Below are 22,483 nucleotides of genomic sequence, written 5' to 3' on the forward strand. Positions count from 1 at the left end.
GGAATTTGTGGGGGGGGGGGGGGGGGGGGGGGGGGGGGGGGGGGGAGGGGGGGGGGGGAGAGTTACCAAATACACAGAAACCCAATCAAAGGGGAATAAAGGTATAATTGTCAGGACCATCAGAAGCAAGAGAGCCAGTTGAAACCTAGGTGCCTCAGAAGCAGACAAGCCAGTTCCAGCTAACAACCTGAAGGCCAGGTTTTAGTTCTCACAGCCTCTAACACTCAGAGTCAAGGCAGTGCAGAAACCTTTAGAAATGGAGTTTAAGTATTAACGCTGCACCGGGAAAAGTCATTTCCTCGACTTGATCATCAGCCTTGTATTGTGTGACAATTATAAGCTGAATTTACTTTATAAATCTATTTAATTTGGATGTTGGGAAACAGAGGAAGTCTTAAGGAGTTTAGAGATCTTAGGTATATTTTGGAACAAGGGGCATGTTCTACATAAACTGTCTGGGGATTTAATGGTTAATATACTTAATTGTCTTAGACTAGTGTAGTCCTGTGTGCATTAGTCTTTTCTTTAATTTAATAAATAATCTTTAATAATTGTTACACAACAACTGGACAGATTAATTTCATTGGGGTTTTATGTGACTCCTCACACCATTCCAAAAACAAAACCCCTATGAGCTGGTGTTCCGAGTTGGGTTACCCTCACAGATAACATCAGCGTGGTTCGTGACATCAACAAAAATGCATTCCATTGAAAAACTAAAACTTAGTGAGAAAGTCCCTTCTGTGGCTGACTCAGGAAGTTAACAATAGCATTAGATTAATAGAAGGGCTAAATCGCTGGCTTTGAAAGCAGACCAAGGCAGGCCAGCAGCACGGTTCAATTCCCGTACCAGCCTCCCCGAACAGGCGCCGGAATGTGGCGACTCGGGGCTTTTCACAGCAACTTCACTGAAGCCTATTCGTGACAATAAGTGATTTTCATTTCATTTCATTTCATGTTGCAAAAACCAACTGCAAATCTGAGGATTGGGATTGTTTTAGAGACGAGCAGAGAGAATCAAAAAGCTGATTAAGAGGGAGACATTTGAATATTAGAGTTATCCAGCTGGAAATACAAAAAGAGATTGGAAGGCCTTTTGTAAGTATATAAAACATTGGTCCCATAGAAGCAGAGTCGGGAGAAATTATCATGGAGAATGAAGAAATGGCAGAGGCATTGAAGAAATATTTTGTGTCTTTCTTCACAGTAGACGACACAAGTAATCTAGGGGTTAAAAGGCTGACGAAATTAAGGAAATATCAACAGAGAAAATGTATTGGAGAAAGAAAAGGGTCTACATTCCGACAAATCCCCGAGATGTAATTGCCTACACCCTGGAGTTCTAGAATAGATAGCTGCAGAAATAGTGGATGTGTTGGCTATAAACTTCAGGCCAGTTAGCTATTAAAGGGAAATTGTATTTGACAAATATATTAGAGATTTCTGAGGATGTAACTAGAAGGTAGATAAAAGGGATGTTTTGGCCATTCACGCTGGCGCATCATATGGTCCTGCCGACGGCTCACTTCCACCATGGGTTTCGTGGCGGTGAGGGTTGCGTTCAACAGGAAACCCCATTGTCAATGGCGGGACCAGAAGTTCCCACCACCAGCCATTGGTGAGCTGCCCCCGATGCTGCAGAACACTCAGTGGAGGGGAAGGAACATCTGTCCCTAGTGTACTTGGATTTCCAAAAGGTATTTGATAAGGTGCCACACAAAAGTTTAATAGGCAAACTCATGGGTCATGGAGTTGGGGGTAATAATTTAACAGGGATAGGAAATTGGGTAATGGATGGAAACAAGAGAGTGGGCATAAAGGGGGCTTTTCAAGTTAGTAGGCAGTGAATAGTGGAGTGCTGCAGGGATCAGTGCTGGACCCTCAGTGTTTACAATCTATATTAATGACTTAAATGAAGACATAGAGAGTAACATATCAAAGTTTGCTGATGCTACCAAGCTTGATGTAAAGGTAAGTTTTGGGATTTATAATAGAGAGGTTAACTGAGTGGGCAACAAGAAGGCACATGGAGTATAATGTAGGGATGTGCAAAGTTATTTACTTCGGTCATAAGAATAGAAAATAGAAAAGCAGAGCATTTTTAAAAGTGCGAAACATGTGAACGCTGATGTCCAAATAGACTAGGGTGTGCTTGTATAATGAATGTAGAGTTAGCATGCAAGTGGGGCAGGCAATTAAGAAGTTGTTTTTTATTGTGAGGGGTTTAGAGAACAAGAACATGAATAAAGGAGACTTTCTGGTTTTTGGTGAGACCACATCTGGAGTAATGTGTGTAGTTTCGCTCTACATTTGGAAAGAATATATTCGCATTGGAGGTGATACAGTGACAGTTCATTAAATTTGGCCCCGGGATGAGGAAGTTGTTCTGTGATGAGAGGCTGAGTAAATTGAGCTTACATTTTCTGGAGTTCAGAATAAATGAGAGGCAATCAAATTCAAACCTACAAATTCTGAATGGGCTTGTTAGGGTGGATGCTGAAAGATTGTTTCCTTTAGTCGGGGAATCTAAAGTAAGGAGGCACAGTCGAATGAAAAAGGGCAGATCATTTAGGACTGAGATGAGGAAACATTACTTCACTCAAAGGATTGTGAATCTTCGGAATTTTCTAACCCAGAGGATTGAGGATGCTCCATCGTTGAATACAATTAAGACTGGGATAGACAGATTTTTAATCTCTCAGGGAATTAAGAGATCTGGGTGTCATGATATGCAGGCACACACACACACACACACACACACACATAATATACAGACAAGCAGCTAATGAACACAGAGTACAGGACATGACCAATAAGCAGGCAGGACACTCAGGGGTGGGATCTGACTATAGAAGACACCAGACACTCACACTCCACCTCTTTCCACTGATGAACATCTAGAGAGTCAGTCAAGGGTGTTATTACAATCTCACACCTCCACCACGTGGCTAAGAGCTAGTCTGGTTCAGAGTAACCACAATTAAGTTAGCAGAGAGTCGAACTCACAGAGAACTGTGTTAACTGTGCTATTAGTTCAAGAAACCTGAAACCAATGACCAATGTCTGGAGTATCTTTCTGATCTAAGCTGCATCCAGTTGCAGCCAGTGTTAGACCAGTGTACCTAACATGAAACTGGGTAGCAGGTGGAAAAATGAATTTGAAGCCCATGATCAGCTATGATCATATTGGATAGTGGAGCAGGATCGATGACCCATATGGTCTACTCCTGATCCTATTTCTTGTGTTCTTCTATTAACCTATTTAATACATGCTTCAGCGTGAAATGGCAGTGGGGCTGTTGTAGTCGATGGGGATACAGTCTCTGCCGACACTCCAGATAACCCGGGCTGAGCACTGGGCACTCATTCCTCTGTTTCTCTCTCCACCGATCCGGCCAAACCTGCCGAGTATTTTATTTTTTGTTTGATTAAAACAATTAGTTGCCTTAGCTAGGACTTTGACCTAATAATAATTGCTTGTTGTCCCAAGTAGGCTTCAATGAATTTACTGTGAAAAGTCCCTAGTCGCCACATTCCGGCACCTGTTCGGGGAGACCGGTTTACCTCGTTCTTAAAATTCTCTAGAAAGAAAACGAAATAAAGTACTTTAAGTCCATAAATTTAAAAGTGTCGTCAGAGTTATTATTCAAAAGTTCTTTAGGTCAAATAAACAAATTAATCACCTGGATATTTCATGCATGATTCTGGTAGGACAATACTTGATAACCTGTGCCTCCAGAGCACATTGTGTGAGAACTCATTGATCAAATGTTTGTTTTCGTCCCTGTAAAAGGGAGGATAAATGGGGGGGACAATTTATCCCAAAGGTTCCCTTGACACCAGTAGCTGTTTGGAGGATAAGCTGGGAACAGATTTCCCCAATTACGTTTTGGGCCACAATTAGAGAGGCGGGGGTGAAAAAACAAGAAGAAAATAAAGTATGTTTCCATCGTATTCATAAATGTATATTTATAAATGTAGCATCTTTCACATTCCTTTTGTGAAGTGCAGTCAATATTGTTATCTGGGCAAATGTTAACATTTTCTTAGAAAGTCACTTACAGATTTCAGTAAATAATCCAATCCTCAAAGCAGGCAGAGTTAGACATGTTAATTCCAGCACCCTCCTGCCATCAGGACACAGGACAGAAAATAAAATTGTTTGTCATATCATTAAACTAAACTGATAATACAATTTTAGTAATATTTACTCTAAATGTATTACCTTTCGTCCATTTCTTAACCATCCTTATTGTTGTCAATATTATGCAAACAATGAATAATACTACCGCTGAAGTACTGGTGATCACCAGCCATGGAATTCTGGTAGCGTTGGTATTGTTCGAAGTGAGAGTGGTTTCCACTGAGGATGTGGCAGAACCTGCAAAAATAAATCCAAGCTAAACCATTTTCTGTGAAAGTCACTTATCTAAAAAAAAATGGGTCAGTTTACAATAATAAGGCAGGTTACCAGACAATGGAATCTCCACCAGGTTGCTTTTCTCAGTACTAAAATTATTGCTGACTTTACAGAAGAAAAGGCCATTATCCTCCTCCACTTTGGGATTGAGCACCAGCGTTTGTTCATAATGTTTACGTTTCTTGGCTTTTTCTGCCTTACTGGCCTTCCTATGCCACATATAATTGATAGGTAAAGAGCCACTTGCAACTTCACATTTCAATACGACTGAGCTTTGTTCGGTAATATTTTGAGCTTGGAAAACGCTGACAATGGGTTTTGAAACGCCGTCTGAAAAAAAGAGGGCCAATTTTCAAAGTGGGAAGACACAGAACTTAGTGCATTGTAGACATTCTACAGTGTTCTTGCTTACAAATAAAGCTGTGTGAAAACTGCTACTTGACTAGTTATGTCTCTACAAGTAATGAGATAACAAAGATCCCATTATATATTTCGTTACCCTGGCCCTTAAGTGAATCTTAAGTAATTTGCGAATGATGTTGAATAGGAAAGTTCTCTCCACTGCCCACCATCCGTTCGCCTTTTACTAGTGCAGAAGAATTTGATCAAGGCATTTCACGGGGAGCTCGACAGAAATGATCTGCACCACGGTTGCTTCTCTAGCTTAAAAATCTGCAGATGTCCCCGTCAAATGATTTAAGATTCTATGATGTGCCAATGGAAACATTTGACTTTAATCACCAGAAATTTAAAAACTTTGCTACATTCTCACATCTGCAACAAAACTAGGCAAACCAAAATGGGAAAACTAGAAACTCTTTAAAAATATTTTTCATTGAGCACCTGCTATCTTACCTCTGGTAACAGTGAGGAAGGTCTCTTCAGATTTGACACTTTGGCTCTTGCTATATGCCTCACACCTGAACATTCCAAAATCTTCAAGTCTCAGGTGAGTGATTAGGAGTGAGTGATTCCCAGATGATGGATTCCCTGGCAGTTGAATCCTGTTTCGGTTAGTTTCATCCTCAACATTGACTTCAGAATTGCTACTATTAACTGCAGTTTCTCTGATGAACAATGAATTATTCTTCAACCAACTGAAGTTGGTGTATTGGCCATTAATAAAACTGAAAGAACATGGGAGTAATGCACTTCTCCCTACTGACCCATTCACCTTGTTTTGCTGTGCTTGACTAACAAAAACTGCAAAGGAACAAACAGAGATATGAGGTAGCTTTCTGACCAGTAAACTTCCACCTTAATTTACTACTTCCTTACATTTTTAAATGATATATATTTTTAAAAGAACGAGGCATTTTCACATAAGAATTGCACCAGATGTGAGGGCAGAAGTCTATTCAAATTTTTCCGCATTTGCATTGACATTAAATGTTTTTAAGGTAAAGATAGATAGTTTTTTGAAGAATAAAGGGATTAAGGGTTATGGTGTTTGGGCCGGAAAGTGGAGCTGAGTCCACAAAAGATCAGCCATGATCTCATTGAATGGCAGAGCAGGCTTGAGGGGCCATATGGCCTACTCTTGCTCCTAGTTCTTATGTTCTTATGTTCAGAACTCAGACAATATTTCATGAGTCTCAGTAACAGCCAAACCCTGGCCTCCACACTGCTAGCAATACAAAAAGAAAATGAAACCCAGACATTTTATCAGGTTTGCCACCGAGACAGATAAAGATGACAAATTCATTACCCCTCCCCTTAAAATGTGTCAAAGATTAAAGTCACAGAATGACTGTCACACTGACAATGCTTCAGATACAACTGTAACTTCATTATCATTCACTCAAATTTTTCATGTATTATGGATGGTGATAACGCACAAATAAAGTGTTGTCCAAGATTACAGTAAGCCCCTTTGGATACTGTAATAAGGAAAGATTGGTGACCAACAGTCAGTATGTATAACAAATTATAATGGTTTATTTACAACCAGTATTTTATAGATTCACAGAATCCCTCCAGTGCAGATGGAGGCCATTCAGCCTATTGAGTCAGTACTGACCCTCTGAAAGAGCACACCAATTAGGCTCAATCTCCCACATCCCGCAACCTCACCTAATCTTTGGACACTAAGGGACAATTTAGTATCACTAATCCACCTAACCTGCACATCTTTAGACTGTTGGAGGAAACCGGAGCACCCAAAGGAAACCCACACATTCACGGGGAGAATGTACAGACTCCACACAAACAGGGACCCAAGACTCTTATAGAGAATCTTTCACAATGTTATCACTACCAGCTCTAGGATTTACTCTGGCTGCAGAAACTTGCACACTGCACCAAGATCTCCAAGCTCAATTCCCATTGGGTGATGAGGGCCACATGACCCACCTGATGCATGCCCCTTAAACGGACCAGCCAATACATCCCTTTCACTTTAAATCTGTTATTGTGCAATACATGAAATAATTATACTATGAACAAAACACCGGTACTTAAAAACACTTCCTGTACTCAGTCTGTCAGGGGAGTTCCTCTTCCTCTGGGAGTAACGTAGTTCAACTGGCTGTCAAGCTAGATTCTGCTGCAATTATCTCGCTCAGACTCTTATCTGGAATCAGTTTCATGGGGGGCAGCACTTTAGCCTGGCACTGGCTGATCAGCCTCTTCATCTCTTGAACAAAACAACCCCAACTGCTTTTGGGCACAACTGGATTAGGCAGCAGCGCTGAATCTTGCAATGGCTCCTACCTTCTTAAATGGTCCATGTGCTTCTTTGATTACTTATTCTGTACTTGCACCTCTTTGGGGTAACACGGTGGTACAGTGGTTAGCACTGTTACCTCACAGCACCAGTGACTCGGGTTCAATTCCAGCCTTGGGTGACTGTCTCTGTGGAGTTTTCACTTTCTCCCCGTGTCTCCGTGGGTTTCCTCCGGGTGCTCTGGTTCCCTCCCACAGTCCAAAAATGTGCAGGTTAGGTGGATTGGCCGCATTAAATTGCCCCTTAGTGTCCAAAAGGTTAGTGGGGCTATTGGGTTATGAGGATGTGATGGGGGCATGCGCCTGGATAGGGTACTCTTTCAGAGGGTCAGTGCAGACCCAATTGGCCGAATGGCCTCTTTCTACACTGTAGGGATTCTATGAATCTATGATGATAGTTGCCCAATTCTGGCCACCACATCTCCAGGAAGTAAATTTGGATCACTTCCAAAAATTTTCATGAAGACTGGATCATCTATCTCAAACCCCCTCTCTATTTTTGAAAAATCTTGGTTCTCCTTTTGATAACTCTGTCTTGTCTCCACCCTCCTCACCAAATTAGCAGCTTAATTTGGTCGTCAAGCGATGGCCCAGTAACAACTCGGCCGGAGCTATTCCCACTGTAGCATGTGGGGTGGTTCTGTAAGCCAGGGGAAATGGTGCCACTTCAGTCTCCAATGGTGCAGGTGATTGTTCTTTCATGCCAGCCTTGAATGTTTGGACAGCAGGTTATGCTAACCCATTCGATGATCGGTGCTATGGTGTTGTGCAAATGTGTTTAATGTCATTGAAGGCCCTGAAGTTTTGAAACTCAGCACAAGTGAATGCTGTACCAATGTCTGAAACTAGCTCCTCAGGAACACCAAGGGTTGCAAAGCATTGATGCAATTTCTCAAGTTGAGCGTAGGATATTGTAGACCTCATTTTGAAAACCTCGGTGCATTTTGAATGGGTGTCCACCAGCAATAGCAAGATTCTACCCATGAATGGGCCAATCACCTATGGCCTACGTCACCATTCGCAAGGGTGGAAGGCAGGTAATTTCTCTTGAAGTTGGCACTAATCTCATTGTCTTACCACCTGCTCTATGAATGCATCAATCCCAGGCCACCAGACGCTAACATTTTCATCTTTGATACACATGAGTGGGCACTACGTGATTCTTCTAGTGTCAACAATCTTCCTGGTTTTGGGATGAATGCTCCAGATCCCCAAAGGATGACACCATCTTCGTACTAAGCTCATCCTTTCTGAGCTGATACAGCGTCATCACTTCAGAAGCTTTCACCTTTTGCCACCATACAACATCATGAACTTGATCTTCGACAACAAAGGGTCCCTGTTAGTCCAGTATTTGACTTGCTGTGCTGTGAAGGGCAAGGAATCCATAACAGTGAAGGCCATCACACTCTCTTGCAGCACTAAGAGGGATGATGTGCTTTCAGGTAATGGAAGGCGACTTAAGGCATTGGCTTTGTGAGCCCCTGGTCGATGCTCGAAAATATAATCCTAGATTTCTAGGAAAAATGCCCACTGCTAAATTCAGGCCAAAGTTATTGGGATACCACCTTGTCTTCTTTGAAACGTCCTAAAAGTGGCTTAATGATCTGTAATAATGGAAAAGTGGTGGCTGTATACATATCGGTGGAATTTCGTACAGCCATAAATAATGGCCAAGCCTTCCTTCCCTATCTGTGAATATCCCCATTCCTCATCAGATAAAGTTCTTGATACATATCCAAAGGGTCATTTAGAATTGTTTTCCATTACATGGGATAATACAGCCCCAACTCCATATGGTGAAGGGACACACACAATCACTATTTTTTTCTTTGAATCAAAATGTTCCAATAAACTTGAAGATTGAAGCACTTGCTTCATTTGATTTAAAGCTTCCTTTTGTGGATTCTTCGAGTACCAGTTTTGACACTTCTTCAACAACACGTATAACACAATTAGCAATATTGATAAGTGAGAGAGTAACCGTCCATAGAAGTTAACCATTCTCAGGAAAGACCTGGGGCGGGATTCTCCCGCACTTGGCGCGATGGACCCCCGTCAGCGCAAAGAACGGCACAAACCACTCCGGCGTCGGGCCACCCGGAAGTTGCGTAATCTTCCGCACTTCTGGGGGCTAGGCCGGCGCCAGAGGGGTTGGCGCCGCGACAACCGGCGGCGAAGGACCGCCGTGGTCCCGCGTATGCGCAGGTGGGTTCTTCTCCGCGCCAGCCATGGCAGAGCCCTACAAAGACCCATGTGGAGGGAAAGAGTGTCCCCACGGCACAGGCCCGCCCGCAGATCAGTGGGCCCCGATCGCGGGCCAGGCCACCGTGGGGGCCTTCCCCTGGGCCGGATCCCCCCGCACCCATCCCGAGGACCCCGCTAGACGGCCAACAAGCCAGGTCCCACCGTGATGGACCATGTCCATTTCATGCTGGCAGGACTGGCCGAAAACGGTCGGCCGCTTGACCTATCGGGAGAATTGCCGGGATTCACACGGCGGGGGGGGGGTGTCGGAAAATCCCACCCCTGATCTCAGAGGTTCTCAGAGGCTGGTGCTTCTTGAAAGACTGCCTGACTTTATCTTTCATTGGGATAGCCCTTGAGTATCCATCCTGTATCCAAGATAAGCCACCTCATTTGTCTGAAGAGTGCACCTTTCTCCTTTCAGGTCCACCCCTGCTTCCTCAAACCGCTTTATAATTTCATCCAGATTTACCAAATGTTCCTCCTTAGTGGACCCTGACATCAGGACATCATATAAGTAAATGATAACTTTTGGCAACCCTTGCAGTATGCTCTCCCTAGTCTGCTGGAGGATGGCACAAGCTGACAAAACCACAAAGAGTAAAAGTGTATATTGATACTGTAAAGGTCCTTCTTATTGGTTACTGTTTATTCCCTTATTTCCCCTTTCTTTTATGTTTGCCATTACCATTTGGTCCATGGAGGATTAATGGACCTGTGACTTTAAGGCAAAGCAGTTTGTAAGTGGTATGTGTCGTTAATTCAAACAGCATTACAGCAGCAGGAAGGCATCAGTGATGACTCTCTTTGAATGACTTGGCTGGTGACCAATGAATTGTTTCCTGCCTGGAGACCAGTGGTGATTGGTTCTGATCTCACTGACATGTTTCTCAGTGTCGCAAGGCTGGAGTTCGTTTCACTTTGATTCTAAAGACTGAATGGGGGAGTTCTAACTCTCTAAAAGATGTGATGAATTCTCTAGAGATCCAGTGTAAGAGCTATTGGGTGGGATTCTCCGACCTCCTGCCGGGTCGAAGAATCGACGTAGCGCCGTGTGAATTGCGTGACGCCGCTCCGACGCCGGGAGGCCATTCTCTGACGTGTGGCAAAATGGGTGCCCGCCCATGGCATCTGGCCGCTCGGAAAATCGCAGGAAACGGTCTTAGCGGCGATTCTCCAATGGAGCAGGGATTCTTCGGGCCAGATGGGCCAACATCCGGATGTCACACCGGCGCCATTCTAACATGGTACAAAGCAGCATCAGACAGTTGTGCTGGCTGACGCTGCGGGAGGAGCTGCGTGACGGCGTGGTGTGAGCCCCGGGGGGGGAATGGGTGGGGGATAGTTGACGGCGTTGGGGGTGGGGAGCCCGGGAGGGGGAGTGGCACGGCTGTGTCTGCGGGCGATGTGGGGGAGGCTGCCGGGGGTGGGTGGGTGGGGGGGGGGGGGGGGCCACACATCCGCTGCTGGGGGTGGGGGTGGTGAAGAAGCAGTGAGGGCGACAAAGGCTGCAGGCCCACTACGGCAGGGGGTATCCAATGGCCAGACCCCATGACGGCAGACACGTGGCTGTCCACCCAACCCGTTCGCTGTCCCGGCGCAGGCGGCCCAGCTGTCCTGACGTGTGCCAGAACCCCCCAACCCCCCACCACCAAACTGGCGGGACCCACCAGCGGGTAGGTCCAGGGCAGCACACACGGCAGCCCCCCGGTGTGGGCACTGCCACCAGACGGTGGCCCTGGCAGGTGGGACGGCCGACAGGTGTCAGGGCACCGAGGAGGCCGGGGTGGGATGCGTGCTGGAAACCGGGCTGGCCATGTAGCCCATGGCACCTGGCGGTGGAAGGGTGTTTACCAATGCTGAAACCCTGTCTACTCCCACCCCCTACAGAAATTACAATGTTCAGCCATCTCCCAGCGTTGTTGGCCGCCGTGGTGGGGGCTGCTGCCCTGCATAAGGCCCAGTGGGAGCTTGCGCACGGGAGTGACAGGGAGGTGGCGGAGCCTGCTGTAGAGCAACGGGCTGCAGTGGGGCACATGCAAGCCACCCAGGCCGCAGGGCCACATGCCCGAGAGGTGCAGGAGGAGCACCACGCCATGCGGGAGCCACAGCACGAGGATAATGAGGAGGAGAAGGAGGAGGAGGGTGTGCCACGGCCACGGAGGCGTCCGATGCGACAACGTCTGTACCGGCCCCACATGTCCTTCGAGGACCTCCCGGACAGGGCGTGCAGGAGGAGACACCGGATGAGCCGGGAGACCTTTGCCCACATCTGCCACCTGATGGCACACCTGGTACCACGTGGGACCGTGGGTGGACATGCCATCCCGGTGGCCATCAAGGTGATGGTCGCCCTCAGTGTCTTCGCGACGGGGTTGTTCCAGTCGCCGAGTGGGGAACTGTCCAACATCTCCCAGCCATCGGTGCACAGGTGCGTCCGGGCCATCACTGACTCCCTGTATGACATCGCAGACCGATGTATACAGTTCCCAGCGGACCGCGCCCACCAGGATGCCCGCACGGCGGGTTTCGCCGCTGTTGCCCGGATACCCATGGTGCAGGGGGTGATCGATGGAGTGCACATCGCCATGTGGCCCACCTCGGAGGAAAGGGCAATGTGCCTGAATAGGAAGGGTGCCTACTCAATGAATGTGCAGGTTGTCTGTGACCACAGGATGACCATCCTACACGTCTGCGCCAGAGAACCTGGTAGTGTGCATGACTCCTTTATACTGGCCCAATCGTTCATCCCTGGCATGTTTGAGTGACACCCCCCCCCCCCCCCCCCCCCCCCCCACCTGCGGGGCTGGTTGCTGGACGACAGGGGTTATCCGTTGTAGTCGTGGCTGATGACGCCTATACGGAGGCCACAGACCAACGCGGAGCAATGCTGCAATGATGCCCATGCAGCGACCAGGAGTGTGGTCGCTTTGGGCTGCTGAAGATGTGCTTCAGGTGCCTGGAACGCTCTGGAGGGGCCCTCCAGTACCCGTCGGAGAGCGTCAGCCGCATCGTCATGGTCTGCTGCGTCCTGCACAACATAGCCCAGCAAAGGGAGGAGAAAGAGGAGGCCGTTCAGGATGAGGGGAACTCTTCTCCAGATGAGGGGGATGGCGAGGTGGAAGCAGATGCACGGGACATGGGGTATGGAGGGCAAAAGGAGGCTGCCCAGCGCCGCCGGCTGGGCCAGCAGGCACGGGCGTCGCTGGTAGCTGTACATTTCAGCGACCACGGTGTGGGTCAGTAGTGATGGGCATGGGCACAGACAGCAGAGTTCGGCACCTCCCCCACCACCGACCACCTTCACCTCTCCCAATACCTCCAACTTCACCTGCCCCACCACCGACCACCCACACCTCCCCCACTACCACATCACCCGCATGCATATCATCCCTCCATGACACATTCACCTGCGGCATAACTCGCTGGGGGCACACAGTTGACGGTGTAAGCAGGTCTGATACAAGACATGATGATCACAGCCTGCTCTGCGATGGGCTCCGAGCCATACATCGTTCGACAATGTCTGACCCATGGCCACATCAACACTCTCCACCTGGGTGGACCCTGCACGTGGCCCTGCATCTCATGGTCTCATGGACCTGTCGTATGGCTGGGGGTGGGTTGGCGTGGGAGAACCGTGGTGGGGGAGGGGGTGGGGGTGTGGGTTGTGGGGCCGCACGTCACACGCACCAGAGCTCAAATTCTATCGCAGCACCTCTCACACATAATGGCCCACAGTCCCCGTCCCACTCCCGCACGCATCGGACAGAGTACAGATGCAGCTCACATAGGTGTGGAATGTGTTTAATAACAGACGTCCTGTACATGTGCCGTAGCCCACCTAACTATTCTGTGCCCTGCACCTGTGCCAACTTACTCATCAGTGTCTACCTTTCTGGCCTTACAGGCCCTATGACTATGTCTTGGTTTTCCCCTAGACGGCACAGCAGAACTGGAGATGGACTCCTGTGATTCCTGGCCTGTGACTAGGGTCCCATTTGGCGGATGTTTCCTGGGGCGGCCTGGCCTGGATGGGCCAGGCTGCACCTGGGACAATTGGGATGGCATGGTGCCACCCTGTTCTGCCCGCTGCCCCCTTGCAGAGGGACCCGGAACAGGCCCCAGCACCTCCTCCTCCCTCGGGGTGCCCGGTGGCCCCCGGGGCTCTCCATGGGACGGGGGTGCGAGCGGATCCAGCACCCGGGGCACCACCATCACCTGGAGGCCCGCGCTGGTGTCCACCAGGGCCTGGATGTTTGCAGCCATGGAGCTCAGGGAGTTCGCCATCCCAGTCTGGCTCTGTACAACGCCATTCATCACCCGGGCAAAGGCGCTGATGCTCTCAGCGATGGCCTGCTGGGACTGGGCCATGGACTGCTGAGACCGTGTCAGTTTGTTGAGCACCTCTGCGATGTTCACCTGGCCCTGGCTCATGGCTGCCTGTGAGGCGGCAGCCCTGTCCTGGGCCGCAGAGGCCCCGTGTACAGATAGCCTCAGGCCTTGCAAACTCAGTCCCATGCCCGACACTGTCGCCACCATTGTCTCCACCGCGGACGCCACCCATGCGGTGTTGGCCTGTGTGGCACTCATGACCGGCACCATTTCGTGCTCCTGGACGTGGACGTGGATGGTTATGGGCACTCTTCTCCTGGGGAGGGGTGGGGGGGGAGATAACAGCATTGTTAGGCGGTCCGATGCATGCGGTTGGATCTATGTTGGCATGGGTGCACAGGGCACACGGCCAATGCAGCTTGCATGGGTGGCTGCAGCCATGCGGGTCACGGCTGTGGGTGTACCGTTCCCCTGGGGAGGGGGTGGGTGTCACACATATGGGGGATAGGGGGGGGGGTTGGTGCCATGGGCACATTGCTGGGTACTCACCTTGGCTGTCCTCAGTAAGTCATTGAGCTTTTTGCGACATTGGTCGCCAGTCCTGGGTGTCAATGCGATGGCACTGACGGCCGCGCCCACCTCCTTCCACAGATGCCGGACCACCTGTACCTTGTATTAGCCCAGGGTGTCATACAGTCCTTTTTGGGAGTTTATGGTGACATAAGTTCTTATCTGGTTCATATTGGTGGTATGCTTGGCTCATGTGCAACTTAGTATATGTGACCCAGCTAACTTTGCATATAGATGAGGAGCGGAGCCCTCAACCCATATTCCAGGACACCCCAGAGCACGAGTCTGGGGAAGACATTGACTTCTCATCACAGCTGTCTCAAACATCCTCCACCATCTCAGAAACACTCACCTCAGTTGAGCACCTTAGCAAAGAGACTCCTGGAGCACTATCTGGTGCCCACCACACACATGCTCCGGTACAGCAGGTGGACGTAGAAACTACCGAGGGGTCGGACGATTGGAGGGTGGGTCAACCCCTGGGCCTAGCTGTCGTCCAAATGGGTTTTGGGCTTCTGGAAAGGACAGTCCTATCAATTGTGGAGATGCAGTCACAGAGCCACAAATTACATGAGAATTTGTTGGCGAGCATCCAGTATGTGCAGGTGCATTTGGAAGAGTCCAACCGCGTGCAGGAGTGGGGGGTGGTGCCGACAATGCATGCCACCCAGGCCAAAACTGCATGGGTGCCGTCACAGTGGAGGCTTTGGGTTGCCCAATGGAAGTTCAAACTTTCTGGGTAATTCCCATGTAGTCATTGTATTGCGACTTCTGAGAGGGTCTTGTTGAGCATCTTGTGGGATTTGTCTCAACTGTGGCAAGCTGGAGATCAGAAAACCTGGGCCAAATACTCATCCAAAAGATAGTGCTCCATCCAGCACTGAAATGTCATCCCAAATTACACAACAAAGTCTCTGGAGTGGGGCTTAAACCAACAACCTTTTGAGTTAGAGGTGAGTTGACTGAGACGAGACAAGTGTGTCATGAACGTTGAAGTTTCCAAGATGACCATGTCTTTAACTTAGCCCTTCTGCACAGACGGAAGGTACAAGGCATAGAAAAGCAATATTGGTAGGGGATTCAATAGTCAGGGGCACAGATAGGCACTTCTGTGGCCACAAAAAGGACTCCAGGATGGTAGTTTGCCTCCCTGGTGCCAGGATCCTGGATGTCTCTGAGTGGATATGAAGCATCCTAAAACGGGAGGGAAATCAGACAGAGGTCATTGTCCACATAGGTACAAATGACAAAGATAGAAAGAGTAGCGAGGTCCTACAACAGCAATTTAGGGAGCTAGGTAGAAGGTTAAAATGCAGGACCTCGAGGGTAGTAATCTCAGGATTACTTCCCGTGCCACCTGCTGGCGAGGCTAGCAACAGGGATATAGTGCATTTGAACATGTGGCTAAAGAACCGCTGCAGGAGGGAGGGTTTCAGTTTTTTGGATTACTGGGATGTTTTCCAGGGAAGCCGGGGCTTGGACAGGAAGGATGGGTTACATCTGAACTGGAGGGGCACCAATATCCTGGCTGGGAGGTTTGCTATTATGGTTCAGGTGGATTTAAACTAATTTGGCAGGGGGGTGGGAATCAAGACAGTAAGCCTGCAAGTGTAGAGACTGGGGATGAGAATGGTGCCAGAGTCAGGCTGGCTAAGAGGAAGGCTAGGCTGGGGGAGGTTGACCTCAGTGGGTCTGGAGGTCTGGAGTGTATCTGCTTCAATGCACGGAGTATAACAGGTAAGGAAGAACTTAGAGCCTTGATTCATGCGTGGAACTTGGACGTGGTTGCTGTAATGGAGACTTGGTTAAAAAAGTGACAGGACTGGCAGTTAAATATTCCAGGATATAGGTGATTTTGGCGAGGCAGACAGGAAGGTAAAAGAGGTGGGGGGTTTGCAATACTGGTTAGGGAAAATATTACAGTTGTACAGAAGGAGGACACCATGAAGAAATCAAGTAATGAGGCACTGTGGGTATAACTCAGAAACGGGAAGGGGCAGCCACTATGATGGGGATGTACTACATGCCTCCCAACAGCCCACGGGAGTTTGAAGAACAGATATGCAAGAAGATTCTGGATAAATGTAGAAATAATAGGGTTGTTATTGTGGGAGACTTTAATTTTCCTCATATTGACTGGAAATCCCTTCGGGCTAGGGGTCTGGATTGTGAGGAATTTGTAAAGTGTGTCCAAGAAGGTTTTTTGGAACACTATGTGGATAGTTCGATGGGAGATTGGGCTTTATGGGACCTAGTACCAGGGAATGAGCCCGGCCAGGTCATCAAAGTTGTAGTGGGAGAACATTGACGATAATTCCGTAAGCTTGCAGTGGGCGAACAGTGACCACAATTCCGTAAGCTTCCGGATACTCATGGAAAAGGACGAGTGTTGTCCTCGGGTTAAGGTGCTAAATTGGGGGAAGGCTACCTACAACCAGATTAGGCAGGATTTGGAGGCTGATGTTTGGAAGAGGCTGTTTGAGGGTAAATCCACATTTGGTATGTTGGAGTCTTTGAAGGAGCAGTTGATGGGAGTACAGGACAGGCATGTGCCGGTAAAAGAGGAGGACAGGAAAGGCAGGATACTGGAACCATGGATGACCAGGGAAATTGTGATTCTAGTCAAAAAGAAAAAAGATGCATGTGCGAGCTACGGGCAACTAAAAACAGATAAAGCACTGGAGGAGTATAAAGAAAGTAGAAAAGAGCTCAAGCAGGGAGTTAGGAGGGCAAAAAGGGGTCACGAATGTCCTTGGTGAACAGGATTAAGGAGAATCCCAAGGCATTTTATGCATATATTAGGAACAAGAGGGTAGCTAGAGAAAGAGTTGGCCCACTCAAGTAGAACCAGAGGAAGTAGGTGAGGTCTTTAATGAGTATTTTGCATCGGTATTCACAAAAGAGAGGGGCACGTTGATTGGTGGTGTCTTACAGGGATGTGTAAACACTTTAGAACAGGTCATTATTATCAGAGAGGAAGTGTTAGGTGTGTTAAAAAGCATTAAGTAGACAAATACCCAGAGTCAGATGGCACCTATTCCAGATTACTGAGGGAGACAAGAGATGAAATCGCTGGGTCTCTGAAAGAAATCTTTGTATCCTCATTGACCACAGGTAAGATCTCAGATAGGAGGATAGACACTGTTGTCCCATTATTTAACAAGGGTTGCAAGGATAATCGAGGTAATTATAGGACAGTGAGCTTGACGTAGTGAGCTTGATGTCAGTGATAGTAAAATTATTGGAAAAGATTCTCAGAGTTAGGATCTATGCACATTTGGAAGTGAATGGTCTTATTAGTGACAGACAGCATGGTTTTGTACAAGGGAGGTCACGTCTCACTAATTTGAATGAATCTTTTGAGGTGACAAAAGTCATCGATGAGGGAAGGGTTGTGATTGTTGTCCACTTGGACTTTAGTAAAGCATTTGATAAGGTCCCTCATGGCAGGCTGGTGCAAAAGATTAGATCACATGGGATTGAGGAAGTGAGCAAACGAATATGATGGACAGTAGGACCCTGAGGGTATTGAGTTCACAGACAGAGAACAAAGGGATGAGCAAAGCATGGCTTGGGGGATGGCAGCCTCGTGGAGAGAATAGTGAAAAGGATGCTGGGTAAAAAAGGGGCCCAGGATAAGTGAGCCAATTAGGATATATGACCAGGTCAGGAGGTGTGTAAAATGACCAATGGGAAGTTTGTATGTGAATCTTGATGTAATTTGAAGTATATCTCCAGTGTTCCTTTGTTTGAGGTTCTCTTTATCCTGGGCTCTGCAGAAGACAGTGTGTGTGTCCTGAGGTCCTATGGATTGAGTCAGCCTTGCAAGTTAGTTATTATTAAATGATATGATACCTGCAAATCCATCTCAGATTTTATTGAATCTAGACTGACAGCAAATGAATCAGGGATTAACAGGATCAGGGGTGAACTAGCTAGATGGATCCAGAACTGGCTTGGCCATAGAAGACAGAGTGTAGCAGTGACCCGAGGACCTCCCTATTTCCTCTGGCCTTTCCCCCGAAACCATGATCATTCCTTTCGTGACCATCAGGTTTTCCTTACCCTCCTGGCTCTGTGATCCCTGACACTTAGCTGGGCCTCTGGATCCCGGGATTTAGGCTCAGGAAGTTTTCTGTAGTGCCTCTTCCGACCATTCCAGTGCTGTTTCTGGAGGGAATAAAGGGCTGCTTGCCAATCTGATCGGCCAGCAATTTTCCAATGGGCATTCCTCCAATCAATGCTCGTTAGAATATAAAATGGCAGCAGGGCTCTTGGAGTTGGCAGTGATGTGTTATAGGTGGACTCTTCCGAGTTTTTTACCCAGCATCCTTTTCACTATTCTCTCCACGAGGCTGCCATCCCCCAAGCCATGCTTTGCTCATCCCTTTGTTCTCTGTCTGTGAACTCAATACCCTCAGGGTCCTACTGTCCATCATATTCGTTTGCTCACTTACTCATTTCTTCCTTTTATCATTTCATGATAACCCATCATTCCTAGCTATAGTTATGGCCCCTCAGCCATGAAGCTCTGGAATTCTGCATCATCAAGACTGTCAGGACCTGAGGAATTAGGGGTTTAATTGAGGTGTGCTTGCTGGTGATGATCAAAACTGGAAAACTCAGGCTGAGTGAAACAATAGTCGAGAAACACTGAGAAAATGTTGACCTCGCAGGGTGGGGCATGGTGACCCTCTGATAGAAAGCTAGGAGTGACTTTGAGATTGTCCATTTACTGCTACCAACCTACCAGAAGTATGGCATAAAGTAAAAACATTTTGTAAGACATATTTCTGGTGCATTTGTTTGTTAATGTGTAACGTGCCATTTTATTTAATTTGATGCATCAATTACCTCTTAATTAATGTTTGATCTGTTTTGATTTTAGTTTGTTACACTAAAAGCCTTATAAAATGAAGTGCTGTCCTTCAGTTATTTCCATAGTGTGTGGGGAATTCTTTTTTTTTGTTATTGATCTCTGTGAGGATTGAAACAAAGAAAACAGGGGCGGGATTCTTCAGAAACTGGCGGGGCTGGAAACTCCGGCGCAAAGGAGTGGCGTGAACCACTCCGGCATCGGGTCACCCCGAAGGTGCAGAATCCTCCACACCTTCAGGGGCTAGGCTGGCGCCAGAGTGGTTTGCGCCTCGCTGGCTGGCGTGGAAGGGGCACCACGCCAACCAGTGCTGAAGGGCCTCTGTCGGCCAGCGCGAGTTGGCACATGGGCGTGTGCGCCAGCGTGTGCTGGCATCATCCCAGCACCTGTGCACGGGGGTTTCATCTCCGCGCCGGCCATCGCGGACCGTTACATCGGCCGCCGCAGAGGAATAGAGTGCCCCTACGGCACAGGCTTGCCCGCAGATCGGTGGGCTCCGATCGCAGGCCAGACCACCATGGGGGCACCCCCCGGGGCAGATCCCCCCGCGGCCCCCGAGGACCCTGGAGGCTGCCCGCGGAGCCAGGTCCCGCCGGTAAGTACCTGTCGTAACATACCTCGGCCGGACCGGCCAAAAACGGGCGGCCACTCGGCCCATCACAGGCTGGAGAATCGACGGGGGGGTGGGGGGGTGGGGGGGGGGCTGCCAGTGGCCGCCGACCGGCACAATTCCCACCCCCAGCAAATCCCCAGCGCCGGAGAATTCGGCAGCCGGCGGGGGGTCGGAGAATCCCGCCCCAGGGGTTCAGATTTTCTGAGCAACGGCAATAATCGCTGATGTGTTAGGCAGGTTGGTTTGATGTGGACTGCACTCGATGCAGGGAAGTTAGAAACAGACGTCTAACACTGGAGAAGATCCAACGCTGTTTTATTCAACTATAGAACTGCTATACATATTCAGTTGTGGGTCGACACTATACTGATCTGACAGGTGACCTTGTAGTAGCCTGACCAGGCTTACTAGTTACCGCATGGTGTTTGCACTTGCTAGCTCGTGGACTCTGACTGTCTCAGTAGCTGGGGCCCGAGAGACAGGGAAACCTTGTGCCCTCTGGCTTTATAGTGGTAGTGTCCTGTCTGGTGATTGGCTGTACTGTGTTGTATGTTTACTGGTCATCCTGTGTGTCAATCACTACCTGTCTGCATCTCATTATATACATGAGTGGATATTATGACAATCGCCAAATTGGGTAGGTGGGTACATGGGTAGATGGGTGTGGTGGTAAGCGGATGAGGTTTGTGAGAGGTAGGAAAACGAGTAGTTGGATTGGCTCAGGGTGCAGTGAGATTGTTTAGAGTAGTGGAGTCAGGTCGGGTCAGGAGTCAGTTGGGTGGTCGTGGGTAGAATCTCATACAATTTCTACAGTGCAGAAGGCGGCCATTCAGCCCATCGAGTCTACACTGACTCTTAGAAAGAGGACCCTCCCTAGGCCCTAGCCTGGACCCAAACCCCATAACCCAGTAGCCCCACGTAATATTCTGGACACCAAGGGGCAATTTAGCATGGCTAATCCATCTAACTTGCACATCTTTGGACTGTGGGAGAAAACCGGAGCACCCGCAGAAAACCCATGCAGACACGGGGAAAACGTCCAGACTCCGCACAGTCACCCGAGGCCAGAATGTAACCAGAGTCCCTGAGGCTGTGAGGCAGTAGTGCTAACCATTGTGCCACCATGCCACCAGTGCCGGTAGTTGGGTGGTCAAGAATAGTCAAGTTGGGAGGGTAATCAAGTGACCAGGAGGTGATTGGGGGTTGTTGGAGGGATCAGTTGTTTAGTTACCCAGCTGTTACCATTTCCTGGGTAACTATCTAAGCAAGTCATGTGGAACAGTACCAAGTTTCCGATTTTAAATCATAGCTAGAGACATTTATGGGGGCCTTGGGGCGTAGGCAAATTGTCCATCAGTTCTGGAAAGTTTCCTGGCAATTCCCAGGTAGGTCCACGCATGGACTTTCACAGGGTCCCGGCACACATCGCCAGAAGCTTTGCACCATCTAATCACTCCATAAACAGAAAATGCAACATACTTTCGAGGACTTTTTTCACAAATTTCTTCTCGGAAGTTTGCAATCAGAAGAGATTTTTTTGTATGCTTTTACAAATCAAATTATCTTAGTTTTTGGAGTTATATACCGGTTTGTGTTGTTGTTAACAGGGTCAATTCTTGCTTCAGTCAATCTCAGCAGCATATAGGGGGCTAAATGGCTCTATAAGTAAGAATGTCCTTTCATTTCAGTTCTTAGTATGGCAAGGGACCTACGTAAAGAGATCTGAGCATTCTCAACCAACAACTGAATTGATATATCTCCACAATATAGATTTGCATACAGTTCAGCAGTAAGTGGCAATATCATTCAGAGGGGGCATAAGGATGGCTGGCACGAGAAATAGAGTAATTCACACTGTTGCTGTGAGGAAGAAATGCTCTGCTGATACTGGATTTAAGACGTGCTGAAGATTTTGGGAGAGGAGTATATATTATGCATATGTTGCATACAATGACCCTTGAAAGCGCTTACAGTGAGAGACAAATTTGAAAAACACTCCTGTAAGACATGCATCTCTTACAATAACTAGAACACATAATTATAAAGTAACAGCTGAAAATACCATACATTAGTAAAATATTCAGTCTTGGCATCTTTGAAAACAGTTCTGAAATAACTATTCGAACCCATTTTTCGCAATAGATATTGATAATTTTTGCAAATTTCCTTATTGTGGCTGCATGCTGAAGTCCAAATAATCTATAGATATTGATAGCAAAAGTAATCCAATGCTGACCATTTTGGTGCACCATTTTCAACTCAATTCGAGGAACATCCATTAACTCCAAATTTTGTTTTCTATATTACTTACCAGTAACAGTAGAAAGCCAGGTTATGAGCTGGATACTTGAAATTTTTACTGTCATTGTGATCCGTAGTACAGTTCAGCTAAAGTCTAGAGTTTCAAAGGCTCTAAAGAAAAGGAGTTGCTAATGTTCCACCTCACCACTCTCCACTGGCACTTCCTATGAAGTCATTTCCTTTTCTTAAAAATAAGTTAGATTAAAAATCTTGTTATGTTTTCCTTTCAGTGAACTCTTATTTCTTTCCTTTTTTGGTCAAGCAAGTATGGTACTTCTAGATAACAGTAGCTATGTGGGATATGCTTGGTTGTATTTGGACATGACTGAACATCTCAAGAGCAGATGTTTATCAATGGTTCACAGGTTCCACGAGAATGTGTGGCAGAACTTCTACA

The 22,483-nt window shown here is 47.8% G+C and overlaps 1 protein-coding gene across 2 annotated transcripts in view; it reads right to left on the reverse strand.

Moving 5' to 3' along the window:
- LOC119963066 (coxsackievirus and adenovirus receptor homolog) overlaps positions 1–22,232 on the reverse strand; it is a 33,826-nt gene extending 11,594 nt beyond the window's left edge. For both annotated transcript variants that reach the window (XM_038791625.1, XM_038791624.1), the window contains exons 1-4: positions 22,097–22,232; positions 5,276–5,623; positions 4,472–4,750; positions 4,226–4,381 (exon numbers count right to left, since the gene is read on the reverse strand). In XM_038791625.1, coding sequence (XP_038647553.1) covers positions 4,226–4,381; positions 4,472–4,750; positions 5,276–5,623; positions 22,097–22,151 — 838 coding nt within the window. In that variant the 5' untranslated portion in view covers positions 22,152–22,232. The remainder of the gene's footprint in view (positions 1–4,225; positions 4,382–4,471; positions 4,751–5,275; positions 5,624–22,096) is intronic.
- Positions 22,233–22,483: the final 251 nt, after the last annotated feature.

This window comes from Scyliorhinus canicula, chromosome 3, assembly GCF_902713615.1.
Source record: "Scyliorhinus canicula chromosome 3, sScyCan1.1, whole genome shotgun sequence".
In the NCBI taxonomy this organism is placed as follows: domain Eukaryota; kingdom Metazoa; phylum Chordata; class Chondrichthyes; order Carcharhiniformes; family Scyliorhinidae; genus Scyliorhinus; species Scyliorhinus canicula.